This window comes from Colletes gigas, unplaced genomic scaffold (assembly GCF_013123115.1).
Source record: "Colletes gigas isolate AHSC1104 unplaced genomic scaffold, ASM1312311v1 Colletes_gigas_Sc00007, whole genome shotgun sequence".
NCBI lineage: Eukaryota > Metazoa > Arthropoda > Insecta > Hymenoptera > Colletidae > Colletes > Colletes gigas.
This window is the reverse complement of record NW_025106636.1, coordinates 4570012-4589970: the sequence shown is the minus strand read 5'-3', so window position 1 is coordinate 4589970 and position 19959 is coordinate 4570012. Positions and strand designations below refer to the sequence as shown.

At 39.4% G+C, this 19959-nt stretch overlaps 2 protein-coding genes across 7 annotated transcripts; one reads left to right on the top strand and one right to left on the bottom strand.

The window, feature by feature from the left end:
• Positions 1-157: 157 nt before the first annotated feature.
• On the bottom strand, positions 158-19861 carry LOC122396387. Of its 2 annotated transcripts, XM_043394725.1 has the most exons (5): positions 19422-19861; positions 18815-18963; positions 870-1409; positions 551-742; positions 158-292 (listed from the first exon to the last, which is right to left on the bottom strand). In XM_043394725.1, the coding sequence occupies exons 1-4, from the start codon at positions 19656-19658 to the stop codon at positions 556-558; spliced, it is 1113 nt and encodes a 370-aa protein (XP_043250660.1). In that variant the 5' UTR covers positions 19659-19861; the 3' UTR covers positions 158-292; positions 551-555. The 2 variants fall into 2 exon arrangements, with proteins under 2 accessions (XP_043250660.1, XP_043250659.1); XM_043394724.1 differs by having other exon boundaries at positions 158-742.
• On the top strand, positions 1840-16261 carry LOC122396388 (carbohydrate sulfotransferase 11). 5 transcript variants are annotated; one of them, XM_043394728.1, is made up of 8 exons: positions 1840-2079; positions 2759-2888; positions 4571-4743; positions 14324-14580; positions 14886-15126; positions 15341-15520; positions 15608-15765; positions 15827-16261. In XM_043394728.1, the coding sequence occupies exons 3-8, from the start codon at positions 4612-4614 to the stop codon at positions 15912-15914; spliced, it is 1056 nt and encodes a 351-aa protein (XP_043250663.1). In that variant the 5' UTR covers positions 1840-2079; positions 2759-2888; positions 4571-4611; the 3' UTR covers positions 15915-16261. The 5 variants fall into 5 exon arrangements, with proteins under 5 accessions (XP_043250663.1, XP_043250662.1, XP_043250661.1 ...); XM_043394729.1 differs by lacking the exon at positions 1840-2079 and adding an exon at positions 2417-2647; XM_043394730.1 differs by lacking the exon at positions 1840-2079 and adding an exon at positions 2418-2565.
• Positions 19862-19959: the final 98 nt, after the last annotated feature.

Below are 19959 nucleotides of genomic sequence, written 5' to 3'. Positions count from 1 at the left end.
TCGTTATTCTAGGTAATCAATTATGAGTTTAGACAATCCAAGCATAAAGATAGAAAATTTTTATTTGATTATTTGTGATAGCTAATAGACGGTGTCATTTTTTAAGCAAACAAGCACGAGACCATGTTGTTATGAAATATATTTTTGCTCATCTCTGATTGACACTAGCGTTACATCGACATATTCGTGTGTTCGTGATTAGGAACGTGTAGTGGTGAGTAAACCGGTTTTCTGTGGGATCTCGTATAGTTACGATGCTACTACCTGTGCCATGCTATCCTGGTATTATTGCCTAGGAGAAGGAACTAGGAGTAAGATAACAGGAACACGAGATTTAAATGAAATTTAAATACAGATAATTTAGTGACATGCACACGTACACACGTTATTTACATGCCATATTAAAAATAAAAATATCTAATAAAGTAGAACAATGGTGAAAAAAATGAGTCGATTTGAATGCTTTATCCTAATAAAGATACAAGGAAACGGCACAATAAGAAGAAGATTTAAAATAACTTTCGTGGGTGATTAACAAAATCTGCTTTACCATCATCACGGGATAAGTAGATCGGTTTTAATTCTCGCTATTTGCCGCTCGGGGGTACTTCCGTCAACACGGTATAATTTTAACTCTTCTATAAGGGCCAACGCAGCATGGACGTGATCATCGTCGTGAACGGTCAGGCCAGAAAACTGATCTTGCAAGAGTCGTATTATTATGTTCATTTGACTAGTAGATCTGCAAACATATAAAACAATAAATCATCGAACGATAGTTTCACGGTCTCGAGGAAAGTCTGTCTAGTATTTGTAAAATTCGAAATAACAACTAATATTAACCAAATGAAAGGAGAATATTTGTTCACCTAGAAAAGATCCTTAATCTGACCTCTCCTTCGATAATAGGCAAAATCTCGATTAGACAGAACATGAGACATCCGATCGACTTTACAACGTAAACATCCGCGCAGATTTCTTTGAAAGATTTTTCCTCCAAGAATTCGAGAAGGCGTTCCCCTCTGCCAGGATGCATATCAATTTTCACGCCAACGGTCTTTTCTATCGACGTGCACTTTAATGCCAGAATGGTATGCTCCACGTCGACCGAGAACTTTACCCCGCAACTAGTATCGATCGTCTCCTCGACGCGTAGACGAACAGTGGGTACAGGAGTTTGATACTCTTTATCGTCGACTTGGTACGAGATCGTGCCATACGCGTCGCAGAAGGAATCCTTATCAAATTTTGGTAAATTAAGAGCCACGGTGGCTATGGCTTCTTTGCGGGGTCTAACGGTGTCGGTTCGGTACCAAAACGTGCTGTCCACCAAAGACCAACACATCGACGAACCGTTGATTTCCTCGACCTCTTTCACGGCTACATAAACCTGAAGATTGCACAACGTTCTGAAACGAAACGAAATATTTCACGTCTTTATTTATTAAACAAATACAGTTTTCTAGGAATTCTACCTAGTCGATACAATAGATCCTGCTCAAGAACCAGGGTCCGTTATCGACCAAGGAAAATTGTAATTTTAAAAAGCACGAAAGTTTTTTGGTTCGCTATCGTTGGCATCCCCTGGCAATAATACGTTTCATCTAAACGTGTTTAGGCAATGAAAAGAAGCATTCGCGAAATAAACGTCCGCGAGATCGAGGTTAGCAAGCGAGCCAGAAACTCGAACGCGGTTCGTCGTGCCGCGCGTGCGCAGAGTGCGTCGAGCGGCAAATCGACCCGCGAAAATTTCGTCCAATCGGCGGCGTTGTATGAATCGGCTGGTAGCAGAGGGCGCGGGGTACGAGACGTTGGTGTCCCTTCAGTGATCTGCAGGATGCCACCGTGATCGTGCGGTGTCTGTATCTTCGGTTCGATCGGTCAGTCGTGTCACGTGTCTCGCGAGTTCGTAAATCGAGAAGCAATACAACGCGTTGCGTCTCAATTTCCTCGTGCTCGATTGGATCAGCGGCAAGCAAGTGACTCGGGACGAATCGACGCGGAAAGTTGGATTTCGTGCCAGGGGTGCGATAGATGCATCTTTGAATCCTGACACCGGGGCATATATGTCCGTAGAAAGTACGTATTCCACGCGTTTGAAAAGTATCGTTGTTGGCTGTGTGTATCAAAACAATGTAGAGAAGCATAATAGTAATAGTAATAGTAATCGAGGGGGACATAAAACCGGGTGAAAGGAAGGGTGCTCTCTGACCCATTGACCCAGGAAACGTACGCGGTGCAACTGCGTTCCTTTCTCGCGACTCTGGTCTTTCGATCGAGACCGTAATTGTGCAAGATTCGTGTCGTGGGTGAGATGTCGTGACCAGCCACGAGAGAATCAACGCGCCTAGATACGCGTCCTTGCCCTTTCGCGGTTTGTTTCGCGTCGAACGTTAACCACCGATCGGCGGGATTATTTACTTGCATGACGGTACGACGTTGCGTGCACCTGTGTAACCGATCGAATGTCCACGATCGGTAGACATAACTTTCTTATACGCTCTGCATGTCGTATACGATTGCCCGCGATATTACTTCCCTTAACGAAGGCAACTGTTACGTTAGGTATGAATTAAAACTAACCTCTAAAAATTAAAACTTTATACACCGTGAGTAGAAGTGTTTCGAAACTTTTATAAACGTTAAGGTTTGTATTATTTATGTAAATGATTACTATCGCCTTACGGCATCCCTTCGTACCGCGTGTGTCTCGTTTTCGTTCGTTTTATCAATTCTATTTCTTTTTTTGCTGGGTCAGGTTTCGTTAATGTTCGAGACGCTGAGTGGAGAGGATTTGGGGAGACGAATCGTGGAAAGTTAAGTTTGTTGCTGACCCAAAAATTTCGGAACCGGAAACGAAAATTTTATTTCAAGGAAAATAACAACACGTAAATATTAATAAAATTTAGATCGACGAATCTCGTTCTCGTGTAGGAACGTGTTCGAATGACATTACGGTGCAAGAGGAAAGAAACGGTATCTATAAAAAAATACCCTATGCAAAATAAATATTCTCTAATCTGGACAGATATCGAATCGATAGTATTGATCTAGGTGATTATTGCATATACATTTCGTCTTGAAAAAACGAGGTCGTGTTCATCTTTTATTTCACAACCGAAAAAGCTGCAACTTTCCTATAAAAATACACGGCCGTTTGAAAATTCGAAATTTACCACAAATTTTTAGGTGTTCCGTTCGTCGTAAAAACTAATCAAAATTTTTATTAATTACTCGAACGGTGAAACGAATGCCAGCAGAATTGAACGGTACAATTATCAATTCCATCTAATATTTTCTTGGAAAATGGTAACGTAATGTAATTGGATGCGCCGTGCCACGGTCAGTGGTTACGAAACCGATTATTCGTACTGCAGAAGTATCGCGAGAAACAAGTTTAACGCATAAGGTGTTTCTAAAATAATATTACACACCATGAGTCTCCAGAAACGGTCGTAATAGCATGAGTCTTCAAACGTTCTTTTCGACGCAGTCGATTTTAGTTGCCGCAAAACATGTCAAATTTTATCTTTGCCAAACGATTTAAAACCGATATGATAGATTAGATTAAAGCGAAGAATCCTAAATACTTTATTAATGTATCCATTATTGTGAACGGACGACAGTTTAACGAATGGTCGCTAAATGGAACTAAATGGTAAAAAATGGTCGCGCCTTTGGTCACGTAAGTGGACGTTTAAATTTTTTTTTTATAATTATAGTTACTGTAGATAATAAATAGACTCAAAGAAAAAAAAATTGTCCCTTGAAGAGGTTAATGGCCGCTTGTATCATGGGAAGACCATTGTCCGCCATAACTGATATCGTAGACCAAAGTGAAATACACGGATATGCTAGGAATATTATTATAATTATAAATTTAATCTCGATAAATGTAATAAGTTGAATGTATATTGAAATGGTGACTGATAGAGTAGATCACGTACACGTGACAATGGCCGTCACAGTGTTAACAAAATCCAATGGTAATTTAGTAAAGCATACAAGTTGGACACGTGGAATGTTAGTAATTAAGATTATTCGAATTATTGTTTAATTCAGCGTTTCGGAGGTGTAACTGTAACCGGATACTGTTGGAGTCCAAGCAAGAACACTAGTTGGTGGTGTAGACTGGTTCAATGTCGACTGGACTACATTATCGACTGAGCACAAGAAGGTCCTTTTTCGGGGTTTTTTCCATATTTATCTGTTTGTAATAAGAGAGTTTAGGGGTGCCGGACGACTACTCTAGGGAGAGTTAAAAGAGTAGAAAGGAGGGGAATAACTGGAGACAGGTAGAAGTAGGAAATAGAGAATTAAAAAATTAAAAAATAGAAGTCAAATGTTGTTACTACGAAGCCAATAGTGCCAGAGTATCGCACCGAAAAATAAAAAAATTAGAAATAGAAATAGACTACCCTAGTAGCACTCGGATGAGTCCTAGTGTCGATGAGTAAGACCGTGTCATAGTGTTCACAATCTAGGGTACACTGACTATGCACGATCTTGCTCAGCGATGTGGCTCAAGGGGTAAAAGTATCATGATTCCAATCGGGCATTTTTGTTGCAGTTCGACATGAATACAGAAGGAAGACCGTCCATCGCGAGAAGATGACACCGCGCCGCCGTATATTCGCGGCGATCAGGCGCACGTTGCTCGCCGCCGGTATCATAACGTTGCTGGTGTTGGCTCTGTCGAGCCAGGATGCCGGGAACACCGTGCATCAGAGCCTTTTGTTGGAGGTGAGCGTGCAATCTTTTACCGCGCGGCCCGAGGATCCCCTTTTGTTCTTAGAGAAAAGCCCTTTCGAGCGGGACGCGCGGGATTTAGACCACCGGAAAATTAGGCGGATTGCTTTCTAAAGAACAATTACTCCCGGTCCGCGAGGAACAGCCGGGGACAGTCGTTTCAACCGGAGCGGATGTATTAGGCCGAGTCACAAGTAACTTCCGTTTTTTTATCAGACATTTATTTTCCTCTTATTGAATAACAAAATTGTATTGATTTATTGTGCATTCACCACTGTTAACTATAACCTTCTATCATCTTCCTTGCAGTTTATCAATTCCTTCCTTGTAAAATCTGGTTGGTTTGGACTGGAAGAGGTTTTCGATAGCCTGGCTGACTTGCTCTTCAGAATTGAAGGTTTTTCCATTTAAAAAGTTTTGTAAGGTGGATGTGGTGAAACAGACCATCCAAGCTCAAGAATTTTGTCTCGAGTCACCATTGCTGTATGTGGTCGCGCATTGTCGTGTAAAAGAATTACGTTTTTGCGATTGACGAGTGCAGGACGCTTTTTACTGAGTTTCTCTTGCACTCTTTGCAACTGCTGAACATATTTATCCGCAGTAATCGTTAAATTTGACTTCGACAACTCGTGGTGAATTATTCCTTGACAATCCCACTGTTGGATGACCAATAGGCCAAATATCGACACGTCATCGTCTGTTAGTCACTAAGTCTAAGGGTCCTCCTCCCCTACTATTGCTAAGACATACAAATATCGCAGGGCTCAGGGGCTCAGAGTTGCACAAGAAGTCTGCTGGTGTTAAGAGTCTTTGAGGCCTTAAGAGACCTTGTCTTTGAGGTCTTAAGAGGCCTTGTCCAAGAGTCAAATTCCATTGCAAATTCCATTATTCTTCATAGTTGAGTTGGGTGTGAGTTCAACATAAATGAATAAACTCTTATAACACAAAAGGAGCATTACTTGACCACGCAGATTCCAACACCACCATATACACAATAAAATCTTTTTGCCATGGATGTTTGCTTTTGGATCTGGTAGATGTGACCATATTGTCATAGGTGACCCATTTTTTATCCCCTGTTACAATCCTGTTAAAAAAAGACTCAATTTTAACCCGTGAGAGCAGACTTGTGGCGATTGACCCATACTCCTAACTTGTTGACTTCCCCTAATTTCCCCAGGTGGTGGTTATCAGTTAATCATGATGTATCCAACCTTTCTGCTATACCTCTCGTTGATCGACGTGGATCTTGCTCCAATATTGCCTTTAAAACGTTGTCGTCAAAGTCGGAATCTCCAGAACGGAATTTTATAAACCAATCTCTAATTGCCCGATCAGTCATCAGTCCTTCACCATATACACTCCATATTTTTTCAACTGTCGCCTTGTTTAAATTCGCAAAACATCACATGTCGAATACGTACTTTTCCCCTCTCCATTTCAGAGATAAAAAAAAACCAGTTTAACATAACATGTATCATACAAAACAGTTGACAAAAGACTGACTGAAGCCTCGTCTATATAGTGCAAAACAAAAACTTGTAGATACGAACAATAGATTCTACTTAGCTGCATCGGAAGTTACTTGTGACTCGACCTGATAGTTCGAAGAGCCATCCTAAAGAGGACTCCTCTTTGTTCGAGGCCGTGGCGAGTTGCGCGAGGAACCTTTTCAGTGTCCTTCGTTGCACCAGTCGACACTTGGTGTTATTTTGTATTTTCGGGGATCGCGAAAACCAGTACGCCGATAGCGTTACTCCGCGCCAGGATGTCATTAGGCAGACGAGAGACCATTGTGTTCCCCGGGTCCTTGAAGCCCACGCGACCTGGATTTTTGAATTAAACGCTACGGATGCTCGAGGATCTCATTCCGCCAACACCGGAATTACCTTTATCCGGTTAACATTGTTACGTGGTTGAATTCAACGACGAAGAAATTTCAGATTCGAGCGTTTTTATTTACGGTTCCCTCCATCTTGGATCCGCGCGGGATTGTTGTTTCTGCCCCCCCCCGTCGCGGAGAACGTTTGCTTAACATTATTTCTACCAAAGGCGTCGAATCACCCGCGGTATAAATAGGATTACTCGTCTTTTTTCTTTTAATAGTGAGACGAGCGAGCATTTTTTGGGGGGAATTTATTCCGAGCGATCGGTCTGAAAATTTTACCATTTGTTTAGCATGTATTTAGATAGCGGGAAATCATTTTTTCTTTTCGTGTCAACAAAGTAGATAGTGTGGACGATATTGTCGGTCGAAGAAGACAGCATTGGCGCGTGCTACGATAATTTTGAAACTAAAGATAATAAAATTCAAGAGGAATATACGACGAAGCATAGAATAGAAGTGAGCTCGATTATCGTCGTTTTTATATTTTGGACTCATTTTTAACAAGTTTAACGTCGTTTTTTTGTTCTTTGGGAGACTCTGAAAGACGCTGACCGATTTTTTCGTTTTTAGACAACGTCAAAAATTGGTATCATTTAACATTCTCCTATCCCATTGTAGAGGGATTGAAAAGTCGAAGAAAATAGCGATCGTTCGAATCGAGGATCGATCTAGCATCGGTGTAGTAATAGTCGAGATTGAGGGGGCAACTACGACCACCCTTTGCATGCTTAAAGGGGCCGTAGGAGCCCGCGATCGTGTGCCGCATTGCGCCTGGAAGCCTGCCAATCTATGCTCGCAATGCTTTACGTAAGGAGATCGTTTCGCGGGATGTAGCCTCCGCGCTACGGCGAACCAAAGCCCAACTAGCCCGCTGATTTGTAGGTTACGCCACTTCCGGACAACACGAAACGATCGGACGAACGATAATCGAACCCGATAAATTCCATAAATCGATAGAAACATCGTTTCTGTAACATTTTCAATTATTTATAAAGTATCAATTCTAAAATCGATTAATCGACTCTAGAGGCCAAAATAAGACGAAAATAAAGAATTTCAATTTCATGACTGAGGCTTCCTTAAAAAGTTATTAACAATTAAATTCAAAAATATCAAATCGTTCTGGAAAAATTATTTTCGGTTGCGGGGGCCAATTACAATCATTTTTGGTCATTAGACATACCTTCGAAATCTTACCCACTTTCGAGAAAAAAATTCGAGAATGGGTGAAATTTTTCGACAAAATTTAAAAATATCAAATCGTTCTAAAAAAATTATTCTCGGTTCCGGGGATCAATTATAATCATTTTTGGTCATTAGACATACCCTCGAAATCCTAGGCACTTTCGAGAAAAAAATTCGAGAATGGGTGAAATTTTTCGACAAAATTCAAAAATATCAAATCGTTCTGGAAAAATTATTCTCGGTTGCAGGGGTCAATTACAATCATTTTTTGTCATTACCAATACCCCCGAAATCCTACCCACTTTCTAGAAAAAAATTCGAGAAGGTATGAAATTTTTCAACGGAAAAAAAAAATTTCAAATCGTTCTGGAAAAATTATTTTCGGTTGTGGGGGTCAATTTCAATCATTTTTGGTCATTACCAATACCCTCGAAATCCTACCCACTTTCTAGAAAAAAATTCGAGAAGGTGTCGAAGTTTTTCGACAAAAATAAATTTTTCAAATCGTTTTAGAAAAATTATTTTCGGTTGCAGGGGTCAATTACAATAATTTTTGGTGAATAGCCATACCCCCGAAATCTTGCGCATTTTCGAGAAAAAAATTCAGTACAGGTTGAACTTTAAATGTTAATAACTTTTTAACGAAGCGTCCATCGACAAATTGGTATTCTCGATTTTCGTCGTATTTTGGCCTCTAGAATACGCCATTACAACTTTTCCCAGGGTTGGTCGAATACCCTGTATATCGATTATCGGTCCGAGTCGATTAACTGTTGGAGAAAGAGGAAAAGACGAAGATAAATATAATCATGGAATAAAAAAAAAGAAAAATCCGTGGATACCTCTCTCACGACCATATACAAGGATGGTTTGTTCCAAACCACTGAACGTCACAGGGTTTTAAATAATACAAGTGTACTACTTTTAAAATAAAAAGCAGCCTCTATGGCAAAAGTGTAAGGACAGAGAAAATTGTATAGTTTTTGTAACTCGTGTAAGAATCTATACTCGTGCAGATTAAGAGAAAATTTTTTGTTTTTTCCCGGATACAAAGTTCATGGCGCCTCAAATTCAAAGCACGCCTCGCGGAAATGGCTCCCAGCGTCGTTATTTTGCCCTATTCTTGAATATTTCTTTTTTAACACTTAACAACATAATTAATAACATTCTTGAATAGTACATCCATAAAAAACAAATCGCAAAAAACCGCTTTACTTCGTGTTTTTACAGTGGTAAACACGCTCATCCTCTAAAAACTCGCGGGACTCGTTTCGAACGATAATTTCATCGAATGTTTAATTTTCACAGCACGTTCGAACGTCTATGAATGTCGCGATCCGGTGGAACGATTCTCTCGTTACCTCGGGCCGTTTTCTCCGAAGAAACTTGAGCGGAACTTGCTGGAGGAAACCCACCCCTGCGAATCCCTAGTGGAAGCTATAAAATTTCACGGTATTCGCCGTGGCGGAGTCTTCCGGGATTCACCGTGTCTGCCGCGGCGAGAAACTCGCTTTGTATTTAATTCCGAGACCTTGAGATCGGTCGTCGGTTAATCGATATCTGCCGCTTGCACGGCATAACGTGCATCGCGCACGTGAAACGTTCGACGTTCGTGAACTTTCGAGTACCGTCCAGCCGGAAACTGGTATGTTTGTTTAGCCCGCAGGCGACCGAAAGTGCATAGTCAGATCCGCGTAACGCGATACAGAAATGTTTTACATACGGGTTTACCGTGAAATAGAATTTATTAAGGAGGCAACAAAATGGTTCTGCAAAAGCAACTCCGCCATTGTATCGGTACATTTGGAATACTAGTTTCTTTAAGATCAACAAAAAGTTGATACTTTTGTATGTATTGCGATAGGGATCTCGTGTAAGCAAATATTTACATCTAAAAGCCTAGGTCTAACTTTGCTGCAATAGCATGGTGCAAGACTGTATCGATGCATATTCTCTTGTTATATGAAAAGGAAAGAATCTTCGCGGGAGGTTGTAGCAAACCGATTTAGGTTCGCCCAACACTTTGCCACCCCTCTCGAGTTTTCTAAACTCTCGAGCTAGATGTCCCCTTATCAGCACAATTCCTCGAGACATAATGAGCATACCACAAATGAGAGCTCTGTGAGAGCTATTGTAACTGCTCCTCGATTCTAGGGTCACAAGCGCCTTCTCGATACGTTCCAAGAGTCTATACGCTCTCAAACTTTTACGTTGCAATTACGCGCACGGTCAACGTTTGCTGGCAAGGAGAAGGCCAGAACGTGGAAATCGCCGTTTGGAACTAGGGGTAGATGCAAGTTGTAGCGTACGGCCTAAAAGCATTTATCAAAATAGGTTTTAGTCTTTCGAGAAACCCGAGTTTAAAGTCGCCATTTTACTTAGTCTTGTAACATAAGTACGTGTCGAGTTTTATATTATTTATTGTTATTATCATTGTACGATCCCTGCCTTTCTACTCAGAATGACTTCCGGATAAAACCTTCATCTTAACCTAGATCCTCAACATAAAAATTATTCCTATAAAATATTGTTACCCAGATTAAGTAAAAGATAAAATGCAAGATTTATTTGTAAAATAAAATACAGCAGTAGAACACGTGGTGAGACTTAAAACGACAATCCAAGGAGAGTCTAGAAACCGTGAAAGATAGGACGCGTTTGCATGTTCAAGAAATATGTATACAGTACCAATATAAAATTAGAACGCTTGTTTTTTGAGTTTGAATTTGAATTCTACCAAAGTTACAACCTTTTTTTATCCTCGTTTGTTTGAGCTACCTAACATAATAAATTCGATCGGTGTTTTAACAGGCGAGTATACCGGGGAACTTCGAAGCGTCGTTTCGCGGTTAGCAGGCGTCCCTGGTTGTTTAACTATTGCAGACCAGTTGACGCGATAGCAGACAGGAGACAGTTTGATGTCTTTAAAGTCGAACGTGTCGTGGCAGCCACGGTTAGACGGAAACAGGCGAATGCAGAAGTGCCTGCTTCCGTTTATTGATTTCGGTGTAGAAGCCGAACGGTTTGCCGCGACGTCGACGCCGACGCCGCGAATGTGGGCCATACGGGTGGTGCAGCGTGCTGTTGTCTGCACTTTGCATCCACGTGCACGTGCACCGGCGCGCATCGACGAAACCGATTATTCCCAGAAAAATAACCCGATATACAGGGTGTTCGGTCGAACCAGGGAAAAAATTTTAGTAGGAGATTCTAGAGGCCAAAATAAGACGAAAATCAAGAATACTAATTTGTCGATTGAGGCTTCGTTAAAAAGTTATGGAAACTTCTCCGGTCACACGGTATATTTTCGGTAAAGAATTTTTTTTCTCGAAAGTGAGTAGGAATTCGAGGATATATCTAATGACCAAAAATAATTATAATTGACCCCCGCATCCGAAAATAATTTTTCCAGAACGATATGAAATTTTTGAATTTTGTCAAAAAATTTCACCCATTCTCGAATTTTTTTCTCGAAAGTGGGTAGGATTTCGGGGGTATGCCTAATGACCAAAAATGATTATAATTGACCCCCGCAACCAGAAATAATTTTTTTAGTATGATTAGAAATTTTTTAATTTCGTCTAAAAATTTCACACCTTCTCGAATTTTTTACTCGAATGTGGATAGGATTTCGAGGGTATGCCTAATGACCAAAAATGATTATAATTGACTCCCGCAACCAGAAATAATTTTTCCAGAACGATCTGAAATTTTTTAATTTTGTCGAAAAATTCACCCATTCTCGAATTTTTTTCTCGAAATTGCCTAGGATTTCGAGGGTATGTCTAATGACCAAAAATGATTATAATTGATCCCCGGAACCGAGAATAATTTTTTTAGTATGATTTGAAATTTTTTAATTTCGTCTAAAAATTTCAGTACTTATACACACAAAGCGATCAATTCTAGTCTTTATTATGTCTCCAATCACTAAAAACGAAAGTGATATGAAAACTTCGGACCTAGTTTCTCCTAAAACACAAATGAAAGCTAGAAATTTTTTAATACCTCAAAAACAGGGGTCACTTCGATCGATAAACGTGTGATTTTGAATTATTGCTGAACGAATATCAATTCGTTCGAAGGAAAGAAACATAAAATCTATTGAAAATCAATTACGTCCCAGCGAGAGAATACTGATTGAACTTGTCGTTACAAAACCAACCTGTTCATACGGACAATATGACACACGGACAAACATTATATAACACATTAGTGTGATTACGCCTGTACTTCGAGGTGTATCTAGTTGTATAACTTCCTTCGGGTACAATATTTTCCCACCGAGGCACACACGAGCCGTCTGAATCGTTGCATCGCGCGACGTGTGTGGAAACCTGACGCAATGTCAGCGCGTCCGGACAAAATCGAACGGACGTAAACATTGGATGAAAACTATCGTTGTTTGCGGTGGCTTCGTTTCATTGCATCGCCATCCACGTCGACGAAAGTTATATTTACTCTCCGTCGAATTGGATACACGCAAGGCCACGGATGCATTTAGGGTCGCTATTCTTTAAGGGGGCATCCCCGTCCGGACGGCGACTAAAAACTCAATTCGATCGTTGTTGCAACCTCATGGACAAATGTAAATGTTTGTTACCCAACGACGGGCAAGACAACGCATATTAAAATCTACTTTCCGATCGTCTCGCGTCTTTCCTGGTCTCGTTGAGCAACACCGCGAACGACCTTGAAACATCTTTGACGCCTCCCATTAGGATATTGATCGTTCCAAGTTCTAATGACATATTTGGCCTCCTTTCAATCTCGACATATTCAATATTTACACTTCACAGTGCTATCTAACACATAGTGCGTCATGGACGTGGGATGGGTCGTGAGTCCCGTTTCCCAGAAGACAGAAAAACAAACGGCGAAAGAAAAGGTTGTCCGGTTTACCAAGGTCTGTCTTATAACATTTGCGTCGGTCAATTTGCAAATACAATTACATTTTTCAAACACGTTTCCCTGACACTTCTATACGAAATATAAAAAGGCAATTTCGCTGTGCATTAATCATAAAAAAAAAACCTTGTTATACCATACATCATTTTCCTGGCAGCAATTCAATACGTCGGAGAAGAAGTATCGCGATAGATCAAAATTTAATCGCAGATTTTTGCATTTTGCAAATGTTTCGAAGTTGCCCAGAAAAATACAAAAAATATTCTAATCGATCCTGTTTCATTAACTAGGAAATAAATGTATTCTGTGATAACACTAATGACCGTTGGCTAATTCAATGCTGAAAGCACGCATCTCGGTTCCAAGTGGATTAAAATGGCGGTGAAGAGTTGAAGATCGGTTCTGAGGGAACAGATGGCAAAGAGCTTTCTTTTTTTGTCGTGTAAAGAATTTTTTAAACCGATACCGTCGGTTTTTCTTTTGTCCCCGCGGAAGCAGTCCTAATTCCGTGACTTACCCCGTCTAAGCAGCTTAAAAATAAAATGGTCGGGACCCGGTAGCCACGACCCCGCGCGGTTAATGCAACAGTGTTTTCCATCTGAGAATGTTCAATGTGCCGAGAAACCGGGGACAAGGAGGGCAATCTCGAGTGATCTCTAAGCTCTATCAATTATGGCAATTATTATAAGAATCGCTACGCCTCGTGGCAAGAACGTGTAACCGCAATGCGCCAGGCAAGGCGTAATCCGGCGCTACCGCTAACAGTCGTCGCCGAGTATTTTCGATTAATTGCAGAAATTAGGAAATTGGATTAACCTTGCGTGGCGAGCAGAAGGTCGGCGCACGTACAGCGATACACGATATAATACGGCCAGGCCTGTTGGCAACGAAACGGCTTCGAACTCCGAAGCCTCCGTGTTAATCGACTGAAAAGCCTCGCGAACGTCCACGCGTGATTAGAACCGTTCACTTCCTTCGAACGTGCACGATAATTACGCCAATTCCTCTTCCACGAGTCCTGCGTCGAACCAAATAACAATAAATTTTCTCTACAAAGTGCCCTGCTAGAAACAAATATTAATTGTCTTTTTTCGTCTTTTCGATCATTCAGAATTGTTGCAGACTATACTTTCGATTAAAAATTTTAATGGGAGATTCTAGGAGCCAAAATAAGACGAAAATCAAGAATACCAATTTGTTGGTCGAGGCTTCGTTAAAAAGTTATTAACGTTTGAAATTTCACTCAACATGAGAAACTCTGTTTAGTGACGTATCGACAGTCTCACAGTTTTAGAAGTGAGAACCACTGGGACCAACCTGCGCACGCACGCAGCTGTTCGCAGATCGCTTTTCTACAGGCGGATCTTTAAACGTTAATAACTATTTGAGGAAGCCTCCATCAATAAAATAGTATTCTTGATTTTCGTCTTATTTTGGTCCCTAGAATCTGCCATTAAAATTTTTCCCAGGGTTGGTCGAGCACCCTGCATATGAATTAATGAGACTCAAAATGTTTAATAAAAATTACTCTTCGTATATAAAATAATAATATTAATGTGAACGTTAAATGAAAGACACATTGTCGGTTGCCAGGAGGATTCGAACTTGACCCCGGAGGAAAGACTGATGGAGGAAGCAACGAACGCCGAGACGGAGCGTCGATTGGAGATCAGGAGGAAGTTTTTGGCGGAGAAATGCGCCGAGGAAGAGCTGGATCGGCCTGGAAACGATTCTCTGCATAGGCCTAACGCCTGGGAGTTTCTTGTAAATAGAGAGTACCATCTGATATGGTGCAACGTCTTCAAAGCAGCGTCTACGTCCTGGATGTACAACTTTAATCTACTTGCTGGGTTAGATCTCTGCTACTTAAAGGGCTTACACCATCCAGACACGTCTTATAACAACAGGCGGGACTTGAGTACTTTCCACATTGCGTTAAGCAATTCCCTTTATTGTTACGTAACCAACATGTTTGGTAGAATCTTACGGATCTCGGACAGTATTCGTACAATGTAGATAAAAGATCCCGTGATACTATTTAATTAGTTCAGAAAGCAAACTCGAGATTCACACGTTTTTATAAGTCGTCTAGGCGGTGTAGGGATAAAAAAAAGAAAATTAAGAAACATTGTTCTACGCTCTGACGTTCTGTCAGGTATGGCCCTCAGTTTTTGAAGGCCTCAAAGGCTGTACCGGTGTCCCTGGCGAGGCAGAAGTACCCCAGGCACACGGCTGAAGAGCTTGCCAAGTTCCTAAACGACAGCATCAGTTTCCTGATCGTCAGACATCCGTTTGAAAGATTACTCAGCGCCTACAGGGACAAGCTGGAGCACAGTTTGCCACATACATTTCACAGCAATCTGGGGGCTCATATCGTTTGGCACTACAGATCCAGGGTAAGCGTTTTGGAACGTCATTGTTCTAATTCCGCCGGCCCCGAAGATATTTAATTCTTGATCCTAATCCTACCGGGATGGGAATTTAGGTCGCGTACCAAGTTTGAGTAACCGTGGGCTCTGCGATTAAATTTATATAGTAAGAACGTTTTGCGTGAATTGTGACTGAATGATGAACGTGACTTAATTTTCATTTTTTCCAACCGACGCTCAGGATCCAAAAACAAATGGACGACACGGTCCGAGGTATCCGCTGTTCGAAGAGTTCGTGCGTTGGCTTCTCTGCCAATGGAGGGCTGGCAACGAACTGGACATGCATTGGACACCGGTGGTCAGTTTCTGTACACCGTGTCAAGTACGATTCGACGTGATCGCGAAATTTGAAACGCTTCACGTGAGTACCTTTCGATTTACAGCAAACTCGACTTATCAGACTGAGATACTCGTTTCTAAATAAAAGTTGCTCTTTGTTTTTTTGAAGGAAGACCAAGACTATCTGATAAAACAAGCACACGTGGGCCATATTATCAAACCGGAATGGAAGAACCCCACGAGAGGCGTCCAAACGAAGGATGTAATAAAGAATTACTTCGCTCAATTGTCCAAATCGCAGATCAAAGATCTCTACGAGATGTTTAGGTAAATTGCAAATGGCCGACTCGGCGCACCGGTAGAAAATTCAATACATGTTTGATTTCAGGTACGACTTTGTGCTATTCGATTATTCTCCCGACGATTACATCGCGTTTGGGAGGGACGAGGACACTGAACTGATTTGTAAAATATAATAACAGTTGTTTCGTACATAGTTAACGAGCGCCTTGCGGCGCGCTTAAATTCTTTCTCTTCTTTCCGTGTGTCGTCGGTTACAACGAAAATATTAGATAGGAAACAATGTTTGTTAATATAACGAATTAAGGGGGGACGCTACCTTTCAAGATCCAAGAAAATTCTGATATTTAGATATTTTTTCTGACGATACGAAATGTCCAATATAAATATTTCGCGTACAGAATGTTCGGCCACTCATGGGAAAAATTTTAATGGGAGATTCTGGAGGCCAAAATAAGACGAAAATCAAGAATATCAATTTGTTGATGGAGGCTTCGTTAAAAAGTTATTAACGTTTCAAGTTCCACCCCTACTGAATTTTTTTCTAGAAAGTGGATAGGATTTCGGGGGTAGGTTTATTCACCAAAAATACTTGTAATTAACCCCTGTAAGTAGATATAATTTTTTTAGTATAATTTGAAAGTTTTTAATTTCGTCTAAAAATTTCAGTATCTTCTCGAATTTTTTTCTCGAAAATGGGTAGGATTTCGAGGGTATGTCTAATGATAAAAAATGATTATAATTGACCCCCGCAACGGAAAATAATTTTTCCAGAACGATTTGAAACTTTTTAATTTTGCCGTAAAATTTCATCCATTCTCGAATTTTTTTCTCGAAAGTGGGTGGGATTTCGGGGGTAGGTCTATTCACTAAAAATGATTGTAATTGAACCCTGCAATCGAAAATATTTTTTCCAGAACAGTTTGAAACTTTTTAATTTTGCCGTAAAATTTCACCCATTCTCGAATTTTTTTCTCGAAAATGGGTAGGATTTCGAGGGTATGTCTAATGATAAAAAATGATTATAATTGACCCCCACAACGGAAAATAATTTTTCCAGAACGTTTTGAAACTTTTCAATTTAATTGTTAATAACTTTTTAACGAAGCCTCCATCAACAAATTGATATTCTTGATTTTCGTGTTATTTTAGCTTCTAGAATCTCCCATTAAAATTTTTCCCAGTGAACACCTTGCATACATTTCAAGTACATACTTTGAACAATATTTCTAACAATTTTCTCAAGAAAATGTTAAGCTATCTAGAAAATAGAAGCATCCTCGTACCGAGCTACAAGAATTTCCTAGTCGCGTGGAGGTATTCTCTGGTCCTAATGGTCAGAATTAAATACAATTAAAATTTTTAGAAATTAGACGAATATCGTTATCGTTGTACCTGTTGATCCTTTAAAGGATCAACAAAAAAGAAGAAGTCGATAAGTAGTTTCTGAGAAAAGTTGAGGGTTTTAAGGTTTAAGGTTTAAGGGATCGATTGCTTATCGTTGGACACGTTCAACGAACGTTGCATCTTAATATTCTAGTGCAGTATTCTTAAAACGTAACGGTTGAAAGAAAGCATTTATTTTCGAAGTCGCAGAGACGGTGTTCTCCCTTAATTCTTAGTGTTTGCGCGCCGAACGCATTGTCCGCCTACTAGGGCGTCGAATTGATAATATTCAGCTGTTCAAAGTTGATGATACCTGTGCAAGCACTGCTACTGCATTTAAACTTTTGATAAATAACGAGTGTTGCGGTCTATTAAATTGTTAGGATCTACGACAGCCTTAACAAGGTGTTTGTATAATTGTTACGAGGCGATGCGAGTACGTTTTTAAAAATCTTGTACGCATAAATCAAGAGTATTGCTTGAATATTTTAGCTAGAACAAACATGGAGCATTTTAATGCATATGGAATCAAGCGCATCGTGATCATTTATGCATTGCTGTTCGTAAGTGTTGGGGCACTTGATCGAAACGGTATCGATATTTGGAGTATTGCAACTTCGTGAAAAGAAGTCCTAATATTTATGAGCGGCGATGTATACATACGCGAGTACATGCTTGCATTCCTGTAGAATGCATAGAATCAACATTTTTCCATCCGAGCGAGTTATAAATGGTACAACGGATTTGCATATACCCATTAAGATTTCTTTGTTTACGCGTAAAAGCCACGGTCAGTCGTTTGCTATGATAAGGGTATGTTAGTTATTTTCTGTTCTTATCTATTCAGAAACGTGTTTATGTTTTCCCAGATTCTATATGCGTATATCTGTCTATATGTATATATACGTATGTTAATATAAACATTGTTATTATAGTTATTATTATCATTGATAAAATGATAATAGTACTGCCTCAGAAGAAAAAAGAAAAACTGTAGCATATAATTGTATTAGTAAGATGTATTAAATTACACGACTTCCAAATGCAAGAGTGCATAGAAATATATACATTTCGATTTTTCTAATATTTATTTACGCTTAAAAAGATAATATTTGATTGATACAGGGTTATATTTTCATAATATATAATCCTTAATATAAACTTACTTAATTAAGGGCGGGAGCCGTTTAAATTGCGACCAGCGCTATTCGTACGGTTCCGCGTGGAAAATGTAGGTGGCAGTGTGTATAAACAAATCTCTTAAAGCCCCCTATCATTCTAGGATTTGTTTTTTGTGAATACTGAATTTCACGTAGTACTTAATTCTATGACAAAATACTTATAGAGAAACGATGTCTTAAAATTGTGGGATTTTATGTAAATAAAACGAAATTCTTTATAAAACAGAAAGAACTTAAGAGACACATGGCAGCATAGTAGATTTCAATCCTTTATAATTTTATAAATCGTAAGTACAATATGACAATAATTATTTTGGCAAATAAAAGGAATTTCAAACAAGCAGATTATATTGGAAATTAATTTTATTTACGTGAAACTACGAAAATGAAAAATTTTAGTTTTTTTTTTTTATTCGTTAATAATTTTATACGATTCCGTCGTAAATATAAATGCATTTGATCAAAATTTCATTGTACAATTCAGCAATAACTATTAACAATGTACTTACTCTAGTGAAGCATTTTGTAGAACTATACCAATAATCCATTTGTCACAAATAATGTATTTCCAAGTACTTTGTACAACTAAGATCCGATTTGGTTCCTCATGTGCATGTTTTTTCTTCTTTACCACTGGTTGCCCGTCTACATTGTACAACTGAAAAGTGTGCAAACTAATGTTAATATATTTTAACATATACAGAATGTATATATTATAAATAATGTATGTCATTTCAATATTTTCTTTGCTACCACTCCTTTCAATCATTATACATCACATTACAATTAATTACAAATTATATATAGCAAACAAATAATTATTAGACCATTCTATGTGTTACTGCTTTCTTTGATAGACATGCATTATTATAAATATGATCTTGAGGTGGTAATCAAGTCTCAAAACCTTCAAAAATTTCAAAAACTAATATAGTTGTTAGTCTAGACTATTATAATTCCAAAACAAAAAGTCATTCAATAATTTTCCTAGAGTTGTCTTAAATGTTGAACCTTCTACTTTTACGTTAATTAGTTTGAAAAGGATTGAAGGATTTTTATATTTTTTTCTGTGTAACATATCAGTGACATTGTTATGAATATTGCAAAGTGACTCACATCACTGTCAGAATCCGAGGTTACATTCTCCGCGTATTGGGCTCGATGTTGCAAAGATTTTAAAACGTGTCTCGTCGTATTTTGAATCTCTTTAATGTCGATGGTGGTTTTCTCGATTCGATTCTGTACGTCGAAAAATTGTTTCAGTAACTGTTCTTCTATGGGGTTGCATTTTGTTGTTGATATCGGTAAATCTTCGTCGCTGAGCGCGAACATATCACCTTCGAACGAATCCATCGTTTTTTTAAAACTGCACACGCTATTCGATGAAAACTCATGCTTAATGATCAATGGTAGACAACACTGTGATAAACTCGACGCGAAACATCGATATTGTACAGAATTCAATCATTTTTGGCGTGTATCTTCTCTTCCAATCGCTTCTAAAATTTCCGCGGCAGATCACTATTTATCCACGATCATTCTAGCAACGTTGAATCGTGCCGAATCAACGGAAAGTTACCAAGTCTCTCTTTCACTTTTCATTTGTTAAGATACAGAGATTTTATATAAACCAATCGAAACGATAGATGATGTT

What these genes read in the sequence shown, in the direction of transcription:
- LOC122396388 (XM_043394726.1), top strand. An exon ending in TTTGGCACTACAGATCCAGG is followed by an intron (nt 15,127 to 15,340) that starts GTAAGCGTTTTG and finishes ACCGACGCTCAG; the next exon opens with GATCCAAAAACAAATGGACG. An exon ending in GATCTCTACGAGATGTTTAG is followed by an intron (nt 15,766 to 15,826) that starts GTAAATTGCAAA and finishes GTTTGATTTCAG; the next exon opens with GTACGACTTTGTGCTATTCG.
- LOC122396387 (XM_043394724.1), bottom strand. Translation starts at nt 19,658, where the DNA reads ATGGATTCGTTCGAAGGTGATATGTTCGCGCTCAGCGACGAAGATTTA. An exon ending in CTACAAAATGCTTCACTAGA is followed by an intron (nt 1,410 to 18,814) that starts GTAAGTACATTG and finishes GTTTCGTTTCAG; the next exon opens with AACGTTGTGCAATCTTCAGG. An exon ending in AGATTAAGGATCTTTTCTAG is followed by an intron (nt 743 to 869) that starts GTGAACAAATAT and finishes ATATGTTTGCAG; the next exon opens with ATCTACTAGTCAAATGAACA.